At 39.0% G+C, this 13427-nt stretch overlaps 1 protein-coding gene across 4 annotated transcripts in view; it reads right to left on the bottom strand.

The window, feature by feature from the left end:
• Positions 1-13427, bottom strand: part of PDSS2 (decaprenyl diphosphate synthase subunit 2) — an 87952-nt gene that overhangs the window by 13237 nt on the left and 61288 nt on the right. For 3 of the 4 annotated variants that reach the window (XR_015739638.1, XM_087913504.1, XM_026726652.2), the window contains exons 4-6: positions 12487-12561; positions 2368-2541; positions 196-327 (exon numbers count right to left, since the gene is read on the bottom strand). Coding sequence is in view for 3 of the 4 variants with exons in the window: in XM_087913504.1 (XP_087769630.1) it covers positions 196-327; positions 2368-2541; positions 12487-12561 (381 nt within the window). In the remaining variant the exon portion in view is untranslated. The remainder of the gene's footprint in view (positions 1-195; positions 328-2367; positions 2542-12486; positions 12562-13427) is intronic. The other variant, XM_087913508.1, reaches the window with a different exon arrangement.

Below are 13427 nucleotides of genomic sequence, written 5' to 3'. Positions count from 1 at the left end.
TTAGTGTTCTTCAAATGGAAGAAAAAAGAGAATTATAACAACAATACTTTTTCTCAAACCGAATAGTTGGATTCAGACTCTATAGCTGTGGTAAATGTTAACTATGTTTTTTTAAAACAATTTAATATGAAGGGATGATTATGATTTTGTAAGATGTACAAACATAGCCACTATAGATGTAATTGACCTATTTACCTCTTTAATTTGCTTCATCCAGACTTCTCTTCCAACAAACTCTTGATGGAATACTACAGGAGCAGAATTTAAGTTAAATGGCAGGGACTCATTTGAATTTCCATCAATAAACGGCTGAATATCAGCATTTAGCTGAAAGAAGGGGATTAAAATCATGAAGTTAAGAGTAGGAAATCATTGAACAACAACTAATATTACATGAAGATTGCAAAAAACAAGATAAAATGCTTTGTACCAACACACACTATTAAGGGGTTTTCAAGCTGTTCCTATATCTATTCAATTAAAATCTAACAAGAAGCATATTTTGAAGAAGCATGCGAGAAGCTGAACATGCACTATACTATATAAATAGAATAGGACCTCTGTAACTACCAGGGATGGAAGTGGGATGGAAGTTAGATTCTGTTCCTACCAAGACATTGCCTCCATATACATAATTTTACTTCAAATGTTGGTGGTTTGGATTTGTAGGACACAAAGTGAACTTTAAAAAGTAAACCAAATCTGGTGAAATTTGAAGTGAGTTTTTTTTTGATGGGGATACCCTGGGCTGAAAAGATGGTTAACTTCTATTTTATCCTTGAATAGGAGTGAATGTCAATTATTCATTAATCATAGAGAAAGTACTATAGACAACTGGAGATCATCTGAGATTTGAATCAACTCACCAACATTGTCATCTATATATTTGTGGGCTATTTTCACCTATATAACTTTGGTTCTTCCCAGCATGTAGGTGCAGTGGAGCAATTAAGAAAGGGAAATTTTGGTATTATTGTCATTTATTGAAGCTTCCAAATCTGGGCTGCAAAAATCCAGACATTAGACATTTCTATCTCATTGCTGCCATCTAATGATCGTCCAGAATATAGTCGAAATATGGTAGCTCTAAACTCCAAGTTAGGTCCCATTCAAGATATCTGAAGAGGAGACTGTCTATGCCTTACGTGGGTAGATTTGACCAATCTCTCTTCTGACAATGTCAATACACAATCTCTCTTCTGTCAATGTCTGCAGCAATCAACATTGTCTCTCATCAGCCCTGTTTGGCTTCTCTTCCCTAGTCTGCTCAACCTTGAGCATTCAAAGGTGGAGGCAATATCACATACAGCTACTAAGTCAACAAGAATAGAGAACTGGCAGCATAGAAAATTGGCAAGGTGACTGTAGCCAGGGGCCTGTTGTGATGATAATAACCAACGCAGCTGCAAATCCTGCAGCCCCCTTACTTTGGCTCCCAAGACTAAGTTAAAATGTGATGTTAGCCATCTATCCCTCCCCAATGCCTGCTTGGGAAAGGAAGAGAAAGGCCTCCGCTGTCAGAGCAACAGGAGGGCTGAACAGCAAGAGTAGAAGAGAAATGGTTCCATTTAGTCACAGTCATTCCTTTTTCTCTCTCCCTGTTTTATAATTAAACCTTTCAACCTCAGGTTGCTTTGGCCTCTTACTTACCAAATTGGGAGTGGGTGGGTAAGTGCATACTATATTGGAGCAAGTGTCTGTTAAAAAATCACCAAATAAGGGCAGAAATTACTTCATGAAGAACCATTCTTTTGGAAATGGCCAACACCTCCAACACTCATTCAAATGTCAGCTGATCTTTACACAGCTATTGAGATATGATTATTCTAATATTTTAACTGAATCTTTATATTGATGGTTTCATTTGCTTGTTGTTAACATTACAGTTATTACTTGCCATACATACTATGAACAAATGGGATGCGATTTTCTAGATAAATACATTCCAGCGCAGCCAAGTACTTTCTTTTGTCCCCTTCCACAGATGCTCAGGCAGCTATCATAACTCCCCAAATCTCTCTAATTCCATACTGAGCTCCCTATGAACCTTCTGCTCACTCCTCCTATTCACTCACATTAGCTTCCTGGGATTAGTTGGCTACTTTGACAGCTGTCTCACTTTTAAAGGCTGTAAGTATATATCGAATCAACTTAGTACGGGGAAATGAATGCTGTGATATGCTAAATACTTCATATAAGTATTTTTCCATGCAGTTTAGTCACAAATGAACTAAATGTATGTGTGTGTGTGCACGGGCGCACACACATTTTTAAGAAACGTATTATCTACAGAAAGACATGCTTCTTGAAAAAGGATGCTGGCTGCTTGGCCATTCGGGAAACTTTTAAAGAAGAGAGAAATCATACCTTGTGACACATAGACATGTGCTTTCCATACTTAAACGCCATCTTCTGAATCCCCACAGCATGCTTTGCCAGCTCCATTGCAGCCTTGCAGCTTTTTGCCAGCAAAACACAATGAGACTGGAAAACCTTCTCTTTCCAATCTGATATTCTGATGTCGTCTGTGAGAATGTTTTCCTAGAAACCCAAAGAAAGATGTTACCCATTCTAAAAATAATCAACAATGATAGAAAAATGTAATTGTTTAATATGTGCCACTTGAAGCAATTCATTTTGCTGGCTTAAAAGACAGAAATTATAGAAACAAATGGTTTTTTAAAAAAATGTTAAGCCTCTGCGGAATATTCTCAATATCTTTCTCCCCCTGGCATTTATCTCCCTTAGCTTACAAACCAAGCTATAAATTTCTGTGATCTATCTCTATGCTGGGATTGTAAAGTGACTGAACTGTATAGCTAACTACTATACTACTACTAGTTATTACACCACTAATGTAAGTATGATTACAGAGCAAAGCAAAACAAAAACATAAATATTAGCCTGGAAGAAAATATGAATCTATAAAAATTAGGTGGCTACAGGAAAAGCTTTATGATGGACAGAGTTTCTGAACCGTTCCTTGCTTTCTTTCTAGAATCATCCCCTTCCTTTGCTTTAAAGGACTAACAACAAAAGGGGTTTCAGGACATAAGACATAAATGTACATTTAGAAAACCAGTTTGGTCTAGTGGTTAAGGCACCAGGCTAGAGAGCAAGAAACCGTAAGTTCAAGTCCTGCCTTAGCTATGAATTTATAATTATTGTACAATTTTAAAGGTGGGATATCTACAAACAAACAAACGAACAAACGTCAAGCTGCCTTCATATTAAAAGCATTTAAATCTGCCTGGGATAGTCCAACAACTACAGACACTCAAGGTCTTAGGAAAAGCCTTCAAAACCCCAGATATGACTGATTGCACCTGAGATCACCTGTTAAACAAAAATCCCATAATGTACAGACAGAACCTGCATTCACTTTTATGGGCAATGTAATATCCATACGCCGTAGGTTGATATGATATATATTATTCAAAAATGGTTCACCAATATTTTAATTATATCTAGTACTTGTTATTACTGCAGTGACTTTTCTTTTTTTTCTATTATCTACATGAAGGGGTTTAATGGTCTCTATTAAGAGTAAATAGCTGCAAAACAACACAGAATCTATTTGGTCATTGCCTTCGGGATGGACTGGAAGGGAGCTAAAAATCCAGGCAAAAAGTGATTATGCCATCTACACAATTCTGGCTCTATGAGTTACTTCAATTAAGTTGCTCAGAGGAGAGAACTAAATCTGCATGACACTATAATTTTCTAGTAAGGTATTATCTGACATAAAATTGGTAAGAAACGAAACGAAATCCCTGCATTCAGTTGTAATCTTCCTCCTTTGTGGCCATTGCCAAAGAGTGCTGTGTTGCAAGGAGATAATATGAGACTGATGGGAAAAAGTAGTACAATTCCTCAAAGCCAGCTTGCTGAACGTTGTATCGTTTCATTTCGTTGCTTTCAACTTCCATGAAGGAAAAAAGAAGGCAACCACACTTCTACTCTTCTATTTGTGACAGTTCAGTAAGTGGCAATCATGTATAGTTTAGAACATTACCTGGATTTCAAGCACAGTTAAAAATGGACACCAAAATAAAATGTTAATTATCTGCGATTTGATGCAAATGTTATGAGCCTTGAAGATGAAATGTTTTGGAATTGGTGAATGAGGACAACAGAGCAATAGGTATCAAGGTATATGCTCTAAAAGCTCGGCGGTCAATTGCATGTTCACCTAAAATCTGAATTACTATTTACTTACTAAGTTGATATGCTGACCAACTCACTCTGAAAAGTGATTTTATTCATTTTTATTTAAATGAGTATGATTTCATTTAAATGCTGTTAAATCTCATTCTTTATGCAGAAGAATCGTAGGGCATATTCTGAAAGGAGTTAAGTTTGTTGTCTAGTAAGGTGCATGTTCATTTTCAGTTTTTACATTTTACCTAAAATGAATAATCTCAGTCGGTTCGGTATAAATGTCTGGCTATTATCATTTGCAGAACTGTATCAACTGCATCAGGCAGCTTCCTTCAGAACTGGCGATTTTATGTGACATTGAATGGTAAGAACAGAAGTGGAAGATGCAGATGGACTGGCTGCCACAAGGAAGTGTATTGTTTCCAACATTGCATAACTTATATACAATTGATTAACCAATTCCCAACAACACATGTCTATTTGTCTATGCGGACGATACAGCAGTGGACGCACAAGGATCAATTATTGATGAGCTAGCTGGGAATCCTATGGTAGCACTTGTAGCATTAAGACCATATAACACCATCAAGGGAACTCAACCATCTATGTTGCAAACATCAGCTTTGGCCTTGAATGTTTCTGCAGCAGAGCATGCTGCTCCAGTGTGGGGCACATCTGCGCATGCGAAACAAGCTGATATCGCCAGGGACAGGATGCCTCAAACCTACACCAACTGAGAAAATATATCCTCTCAGTGGCATTGCTCCACATAAGATCAAGAGAACGATAGCAGCAGACGCTGAGAGAGCTAAGCAAAAGAATGATTCCTGACATCCTCTGAATGGCCCCAAGCCCGCCAAGTCAGATCTAGGAACAGCTTTATGGCACAAACAAACATTCTTGAGGGTACACAAGAACAAAATCAAATTAAAAGATGGAGGAAGAAGACTATCAGGCAAGGAATAACATTAAAGGAGGATCTGGCTGAAGGATCCGACCTATTCAGGAGACCCTGAATAGGTTGAGAATTGGCATACCTAAGTGTAAAATCAATACGTCCTGTGAAGGCTCTTAGCAGATAATACCACGCTGTGTGAATGTGGAGAGAAACAGAACTCATTGGCTAGTATGTTAGCTACTATCAGAAACATGTACCAAGAGTGATTTATTTTTGGCCAATGACAAAACCAAGAAGGTGGCTTCATTCTGGCAGTTTAAAGTTTAGTCTAGACACGGAAGAAGAAGCAACAGCATCTAAAGACGGCATTCAGTCTGAGTACCTATTAATAATGGATGCAAATCAACTGCTTCGTTTATTTTAATTAACATTCTGCAAGGCTTGCCTGCCCACATGTGAAACAGATAGCTTCCTATAATGTCAAATGTATTTAAAATAACTAGTATACGTGCATAACAATGGGTGGGTGCCATCCTGAAAATAACTTGCAGACCCAGACATTTCTGTATCAGTCCACAGTAACTGCTATTATAACTATATATTTGTCTTGATGCTTAAAAAACAATTACTGAATAAAATGCTACAGTATTATGAAAACGATCACTTTTAAATATGGAAACACACACACTCCAATGTAGGAGGTCCTGAAAGATGTGTGTATATACACACAAAACAGGGAAGCTGCTTTCTCTTAGGATATTTCTAAGGAATAACAACAGTGCATCTGATATTACAATGTTGAAAAAAAATTAAGATGGGTGACAGGAGTCTCTGAGGCGCAGTGGGTAGAGTGCAGTACTGCAAACTACTTCTGCAGCCCAGCTGCCTACAATTTGGCAGTTCAAATCCCACCAGGCTCCAGGTTGTCTCAGCCTTCCATCCTTCCGAGGTGGGTAAAATGAGGATCCAGATTGTTGGAAGCAATAATGCTGATTCTGTAAACTGCTTAGAGTGGGATGGAAAGCACTATAAAGCAGTATATAAGTCTAAGTGCTATTGTTATTGCTATTTCCTGAAGATATAACTATGACATCTCTGTATTTTCATATATCCCATGGAATTTTATCCATTTATATTTTAAACGTCACACTTTGTAAGAATTATTTTTCTCTTGTAAGAATTATGGCAATGCAAGCCCTCACTTTTGATTAAAAAAAAATGTTTTGGAGTGCCCAGAAGCATGAACATAGAACTTGCTTGCAATATTCTAGCTGAAGAAGTCTGGGAGTTGAAGTCCACACATTTTAAATTTGCCAAGTTAGAAAAACACTGACCTAAACCACAATGCCCAGTTTCTGGAGAACATCCTTCTCCCAAGAAACTTCTGCCCATCCAACAAGCTCCCATAAGGAGGACTTGCCTCAGGTTCCTCTTTCAAACTTTGCCATCTCATGGGACCTAGGAAGTGTGCTTTTTCAGTCACTGTCCCTATGCTGTGGAGTAGTCTCCTCACTCTGCTTTCCTTTCTACCTTCATATATGCCAAAGGACCTTTTATAAATGAAGCTGAAACTTTCCCCAGTACTAATAGAAACATCATATAGTATGATAAGTTATGACACATACATAATTCAGAAGTAAAGTGAAAAGTCTTAGTATAATTTATAGTTTCATAAATATATTTAGGATGCAAATACAAAGATAACATTTTGGCCAAAGTTTATATAAATGCAACCACATTTTAAAAAGAAAGTTAAAATATGACAGTTCCTGCATTGCGGTGAAACTGTTTGATATTATTAAACACACAAGACATATATTATGTGCTAAAGTGGACTAAATACTGGGACAAAAAAATAGAATTTGGAAATAGGATATTCTGATTCCATCTTTCATCTTCCTTGTAAATTCTATCTAGTCCTCTCTATGGTTAAGCACTTGCCCCCATTCTCATCCAGACAGGTCTCACATAAGCAGGTCCATTTGTTTCTCAATTAACAAGTTGTGGAGGATTATTACAAAGAAACCTGGCATTAACTAACAGAAGCCTGAAGCAAAGAAACCCAGCAACACCACAGAGAATGTAGGGAAGAGGCAATTAAATATGAAGAGGACGGCATCTCCTTCTCCCAGAACTCCATCCACGACTTCCCATCTTATCTCCCTCTGCCAGGCACTGTGGTAATTTGTCTTCTGTCTCTATAATTCATACAAAATATCCTCAATCTAAGCTACATCCTCAAGCCCTGAAACATCCTTCCAATCAAACTTTCTCCTCACTGTCAAACATCATTCGAGTCTGACTAAAGGGGCTTTTTCTACCAGCACTATTACAGTATACTGTATAGCCCGTTCCCAATTTACTTCGTATTAGTTGCAAAAATATTTTTGGCCGTCTGCAAGAATATGCAATACACATGCCCTCTCCCAGGGGTGGGATTCAAATTTTTTAACAACCAGTTCTGTGGGCATGGCTAAGGTGGTGGGCATGGCTTGATGGTCATGTGACTGGGTGGACATGGCTTGGTGGTCATGTTATTGACTGGGCGTGGCCAACTCAATATCACTCACATCGAAGCACGCATCTCCTCACCTGGCCTCTCAAGACTATGAGGATGCTGCAACAGTGATAAGTGTGAAAAAGGGTCATAAGTCACTTTTTTCAGTGCCATTGTAACTTCGAATGGTTACTCCACACAAGCAAAGTACCAGCAAAGGAGGGGGAAAAAAACTCCAGAGACGTTCCAGAGACAGGAAGTCTAGTCCTGCCAAGAATGTAATAAGAGTTAACGAAGAGGCAGTTTCTATAAGCAACACCATAATGTTTCCTTCCTGCCTTCCTTACAGGATTAGGCCAGTAATGTTTAGAATGTTAACAACTGGTTGTAGCGAATAGGTGCGAACTGGTAGAATCCCACCCCTCTCCCCAGATATTTTTAGGATGTCATTGGGACCCCCTCCAGGCAGATTGGGGACATAAGGAGGTAGAGGGGAAAAGTACAAAAGATCCTGGATGCAGTCCAGAATTCAGGTAGTCCTTGACTTGTGACCACAATTGAGCCCAAATTTCTGTTACTAAGTGGGACAGTTGTGAGTTTCACCCCAATTTTATTAACTTCCTTGCCACAATTGCTAAGTGTATCGTTGCAGTTCTTAAGTTAGTCATACTTTGTTAAATGAATCTGGCTTCCCCATTGATTCTGCTTGTCAAGAGGGTCACAAAAGGCGATCACATGACCCTGGGACACTGCAACTGTCATAAATATGACTCCATTGCCAAGTGTTTGAATTTTGATCATCTGACCATGGGAATGCTGCAATGGTTGTATTACTAACACTTACTAACAATAGGAACTCTCATTGCTAAGTGGCATAGTCATTAAATGAAACATCAAGCGACCATGCTGGCTTACAACATCAGTTCTGGCTGCAGTTGTTCAGCGCATTACTGTGGATCATTAAGTATGAAGTCATGTGAAAAACAACTGGTGACTCCTGCTGGGGTTCCCCATTGACTTTCCTTGTTGAAAGCCAGCTACAAAGGTCGCAAATAGTGTTCACAAGACTGTGGAGATGCTGCAACCATCATAAATGTTCACTGATTGCCAAGTGCCTGAATTGCAACCATATGACTATGTGGATGCAATTTCAAGAAGCTGTTGTAAATCTCCTTTTCAGTGCTGTTGTAACTTTGGTTGCTGAACAAGTAGTCGGTAAGCAAGGACTGCCTGTATCACAACATGTGCCTTCTTTACTCCATCTCAGTTCACTTCATCTAGTCCACTTTAGCATATAATACCATATTTTTCAGAGTATAAGGTGCACTTTTTCCACCCCCAAAAGCGGGTGGAAATGTCTGTGCGTCTTCTACAACAAATGTTGCCGAAGTCCCGCCCACTTGCTGTCCCCCATCCTTCGGCCTCTGCCTCCCAGCAATTTGCCTTCTTACAGCAAACAGCCTGTTTCAGCTTCAGCACAGCCTGATTAGCACAAGCAGCTGATTGTCGGTAGGCTTGGCCTCCCAACGATCAGCTGTTTCAGGCTGCAGGGATTGCCATCGCCTATTGCTGCCACCGTGCACCCCATTTTCAGTCTCTATATCCGATTTTTTGCCTCCGCGCATCTGTTTTCCCCCTGTTCCAATCCCTGCTGCCTTGAATGAGGCAAAAACGGGGCGTGCGGAGGCTGAAAATGGGATACGGAGGCTGAAAATGGGGCACACAGTGGCAGCAATAGGCAATGGTAATCTCTGCAGCCTCGGCAGATTTTTTTTCCTCTCCAAAAGCTAGGTGCATCTTATATTTCGGAGTGTCTTATACTCCAAAAAATACAGTGTCTTGTATTGTGTATTTAATGCAGCCAGTGGAACTCCAGTGAATTCTCCAAGCCATCAGGCTATAGAGAAAAGAATAGAAAATAATTATAAAAATATTTCAAAAAGAAACGCATGAAATATGCAATAAACTAAAGTTTCTAAAAAAAAGGATTCTACATGATTTAAAGTACATCTTAATTTGTGACACTGCTGTTTGTCACACCCTATCACACAGACAATATGGCATTGCAAACTTCAGTTAAATCTAAGTCAGAACAATGCATGGGCTAAAAAAAAAAAACACTGCAATTTGGATCATTCAGTGCTTCAGCTACAAAGTGAGATGATTCAACAATCTTTATTTTCCCATCTGTGTAGGAAAAAAAGCCAATAAAATTGTGAGTCTTCAGCAGCAACACAGTAACCCTGCAAACATCTTGCATGTGATTGATGTCTCACTTAGCAGATGTCTTACTGCTTGTTGGACATGACAGGACATATTTTATTGGTCTATTAATATATGCCTTTGATGTCTGTGATAAAAGGGGTTAGAATAAATGGACCCATAAAATGCATTATATTTTATTCAAATTCCACAGTAAACCATGTTTAAATGAAAAAAAAAAAGAGGGCTCCATCCTTATACCACGAAATATACCTTAAAGGGAAAATTAAATGTGAAAGAAAAATGAAATGAAGATAGATAATAAAAGAGCACAGCTTTCTCTTATTACACTATTATTTTGAGGTAAACTTCAGCTGCAAGCTGACCTTTGTTCTGTTCTGTTTTTTACCACTCAATCTTTTCTCCATTCTTTTTCAGACAATTACAGAAACACATTAAGGAATCTAGCTTTGTCCGAAAGGGCTCTGACAGGTATTACAAAGATAAAAGATACAACTATATAGAACTTCCAAAGAGATGTATACAGGTTGTCCTTGACATACAGCAGAGGTGTCAAACTCGATTTCAGTGAGGACCGCATCAGGGTTGTGTCTGACCTCAGGAGGCTGGGGTGGGCATGGCCAGCTCGATATCACTTGTGTCCACAGTGCCTCTGCCAGCAAAAACGGGCTCCCGAGATCTGTTTTTGGCTGCAAGAGCTCTGCCAGAGAAAACGAAGCTCAGGAGGGTCCGTTTTCACTGGCAGAGGCACTGCGGGCTGGTCCTTTGCTGTTTCCAGGGTGGCCCTGCAGGTCATATCTAAGCACCTCGCAGACTGGATCCGACCCATGGGCCTTGAGTTTGACACCCCTGACCTACAGTCAAACCTAAGTCTGGAATTTTATTTGTACATTGTTGTAGTTGTTAAGTGAGGCACCACATAATAGACTGGATGGCATGATGACTTTGATGAGGGTCATTAAGCAAGTCACAACAGTCATTAAGCTAATCCAGCATTTTCAATGGGTGTTTTTCGCCATTTTTCTGGAAAATGGGGGGGGGGATTCAAACCCCGATCACATGACCACAAATGGTGTTTAATGGTGCCAAGCACCTGAAATGCAATCATGCAAATGTGCCCAGATGTATATCTGGAAGTTGTAACTTCAAGGTTTTGTTGTACATAGCTTTTTAAAAATCCAGCTTGGTTTTGAATAGTCATTAAATAGCACTATATTTAGACTTATATACCGCTTCATAGTGCTTTACAGTCCTCTCTAAGCAGTTTACAGAGTCAGCATATTGCCCCCAACAATCTGGGTCCTCATTTTTCCCATCTCGGAAGGATAGAAGGCTGAGCCAACTTTGAGCCTGGTGGGATTCGAACTGTCGAACTGCTGGTATTCAGCAGTCAGCAGTAGTAGCCTGCAATACTGCATTCTAACCCACTGTGCCACCATGGCTCTTAAGTCATGTGAATGCCATTGGCAACCTTCCCAAGTGCCTTCCAAGGAGACAGTCTTATACAGGTAGTCCTCAACTTACAACCATTTGTTTAGTGACCATTCAAAGTTACAACACCACTGAAAAAGTGACATGACTACTTTTCACACTTATGACCATTGCAAAACCCCCATGTTCATATCATCAAACTTTGGATGCTTGGCAACTGGCATGTATTTATGACAGTTGCCCTGTCCCGGGATGATTATGTGATTACCATTTGCGAACTTCTGACAAACAAAGTCAATGGAGGAAGCCAGATTCACTTAAGAACTGCAGTGATTTGCTTAAGAACCATGTCACAAAGGTTGTAAAATGGGGTGTGACTTGCCTAACAACTTCCTTAGCAATAGAAACAAAATTCTGCTAAATGGTGGTCATAAGTGGAGGACTACCTATATTTACAAATACAAAATATACCAAGAAAAAGAAAAGAGATGTTTTCTATAATTAGAGCATCTGACTGATAGAGCTATGCTCTGAAAAGGTATTATAATGACCCGGAGTGTAACACAAACGTAACAAAATCCAAAATGTAAATAAATGTCCTTTAATGCCTCCAACGTGGCCCCACTGTTCAATAATTCTCAGTTGGAGATAAAACTTATTCAGAAATAGTCTTTAAAAGAAAGCAATACAGTCCAAACTTAATGAGCAGATAGAGGTGAAATAAAAAACTAAAACAAACTACAACAAAGGAATTTCCACAACAGACCAGGATAAGTAATTACCAACTTCAAGGAGATAACAAGGCACAGTCTGTTGGAAGGACGCCAACCAAGATAACTTCAGCCCAAAATAAAACACACTTTGCTTCTGGCAATGCTGTGTTGTCACCGTCTCTCTTATATACTATTCTCCCCAACTGCAACTAATGAGGGGGATCATGGCCGCTTCCTCTCTTCCTCTCTCTTGTAAGCCAAGTTGTTTCCTTCTCCATTCCTCCCTGCGTGTCCTAGGATGAAGAGGAGATGGGCCTGGTTCTTCCTCTGACTGCCCAACCGGCCTCTGCCCTTCTCCAGCCTCCTCCAGAGCCACACCTCCACTCCCTGTTGACTGTTCCTCGTCTCCCTCAGAGTCCGACTCTACCAAGGGCATGACAGGTATGTACTAATAAGTGTAACATGAAGGGAAGTTTTGACTCAGATTAACCCAAGCTTTGTTTTTTAACATAAGAGGAAGAAAGTGATATAAACACAAGTACGCTTGTGAACTATTGATTTACCTTTCCCAAGCTTGAATTTTCGTAATATATTCCTTGTATTAAGTCGCCAATAGCACTTGACATTATCTCTACCACCTGAAAGAAAAAGAACAAGTTTCCAGCAAGATAATTACACAGTTATTAAAGGATGCTAAACTAAGAACACAGGGAGGCTTAAATAAAAAAGCATTTGAATCCTGAAGGCACATTATATATAGGTATATTTTTAAAAAACTATATTTCAAATTAATTTTAAAAAAGTAAAGCACTGGTTTTTTTATTTATTAAAATGAAGAGTTCTCAAATTGTAGGTTGAGACCCCCCCAAGGGGACTATGCGCAATTTAGAGGCCAACTCCCCCCCCCCCCACACAGACACAAAATCAGGCTTTGTGCAGGCATAATGGGAATATTGTCAAAACTCACCCTATGGTTGGTTCCTTATTTTGTCTGAACAAGCCCCAAGTGGGCAGCTGCTATATTACAAGGCTGTGTGATGTATAGATTAAAATTTAATTATTAAAAACAGTTATATTTATTTCTTGCCCAAACCCAACACCAATAAAGCATTAGTTTTATTCATGGGGGAGTTTTACACAAATACATCTTAGTGGGTTGTGGTACTACAAAGTTAGAAAACCACTATATTAAAATATAAATTAAATAAGCTACCAGGCATACAGAGATCATAACAACCTTCTGAGAACTATTAAAAATTCAGCCTGTTACACCTAATATGTTTGTTTTTAAGCCCAAAGCAGTTAATCTTTATAACTCAATTCATATTCTAGACACACGGTATTTGGGTTTAGCAGCCTATCCCTGAAAAGACATTGACTTGTGCACAAAAAACTTTTACCAACATGGAATTGTTATTTAGCAAACTATTATCTTTAAGGTTCTCAGATGTTCCCATTAAAAATTGAATAGAATCCAAAATAAAAAACAAACATAGTTTCAGCT

This window comes from Pseudonaja textilis, chromosome 1 (genome assembly GCF_049901715.1).
Source record: "Pseudonaja textilis isolate UNSWEBS1 chromosome 1, rPseTex1.2, whole genome shotgun sequence".
In the NCBI taxonomy this organism is placed as follows: Eukaryota; Metazoa; Chordata; class Lepidosauria; order Squamata; family Elapidae; genus Pseudonaja; species Pseudonaja textilis.
The sequence above is the reverse complement of the archived record's forward strand: the minus strand, read 5'-3'. Positions and strand labels throughout refer to the sequence as shown.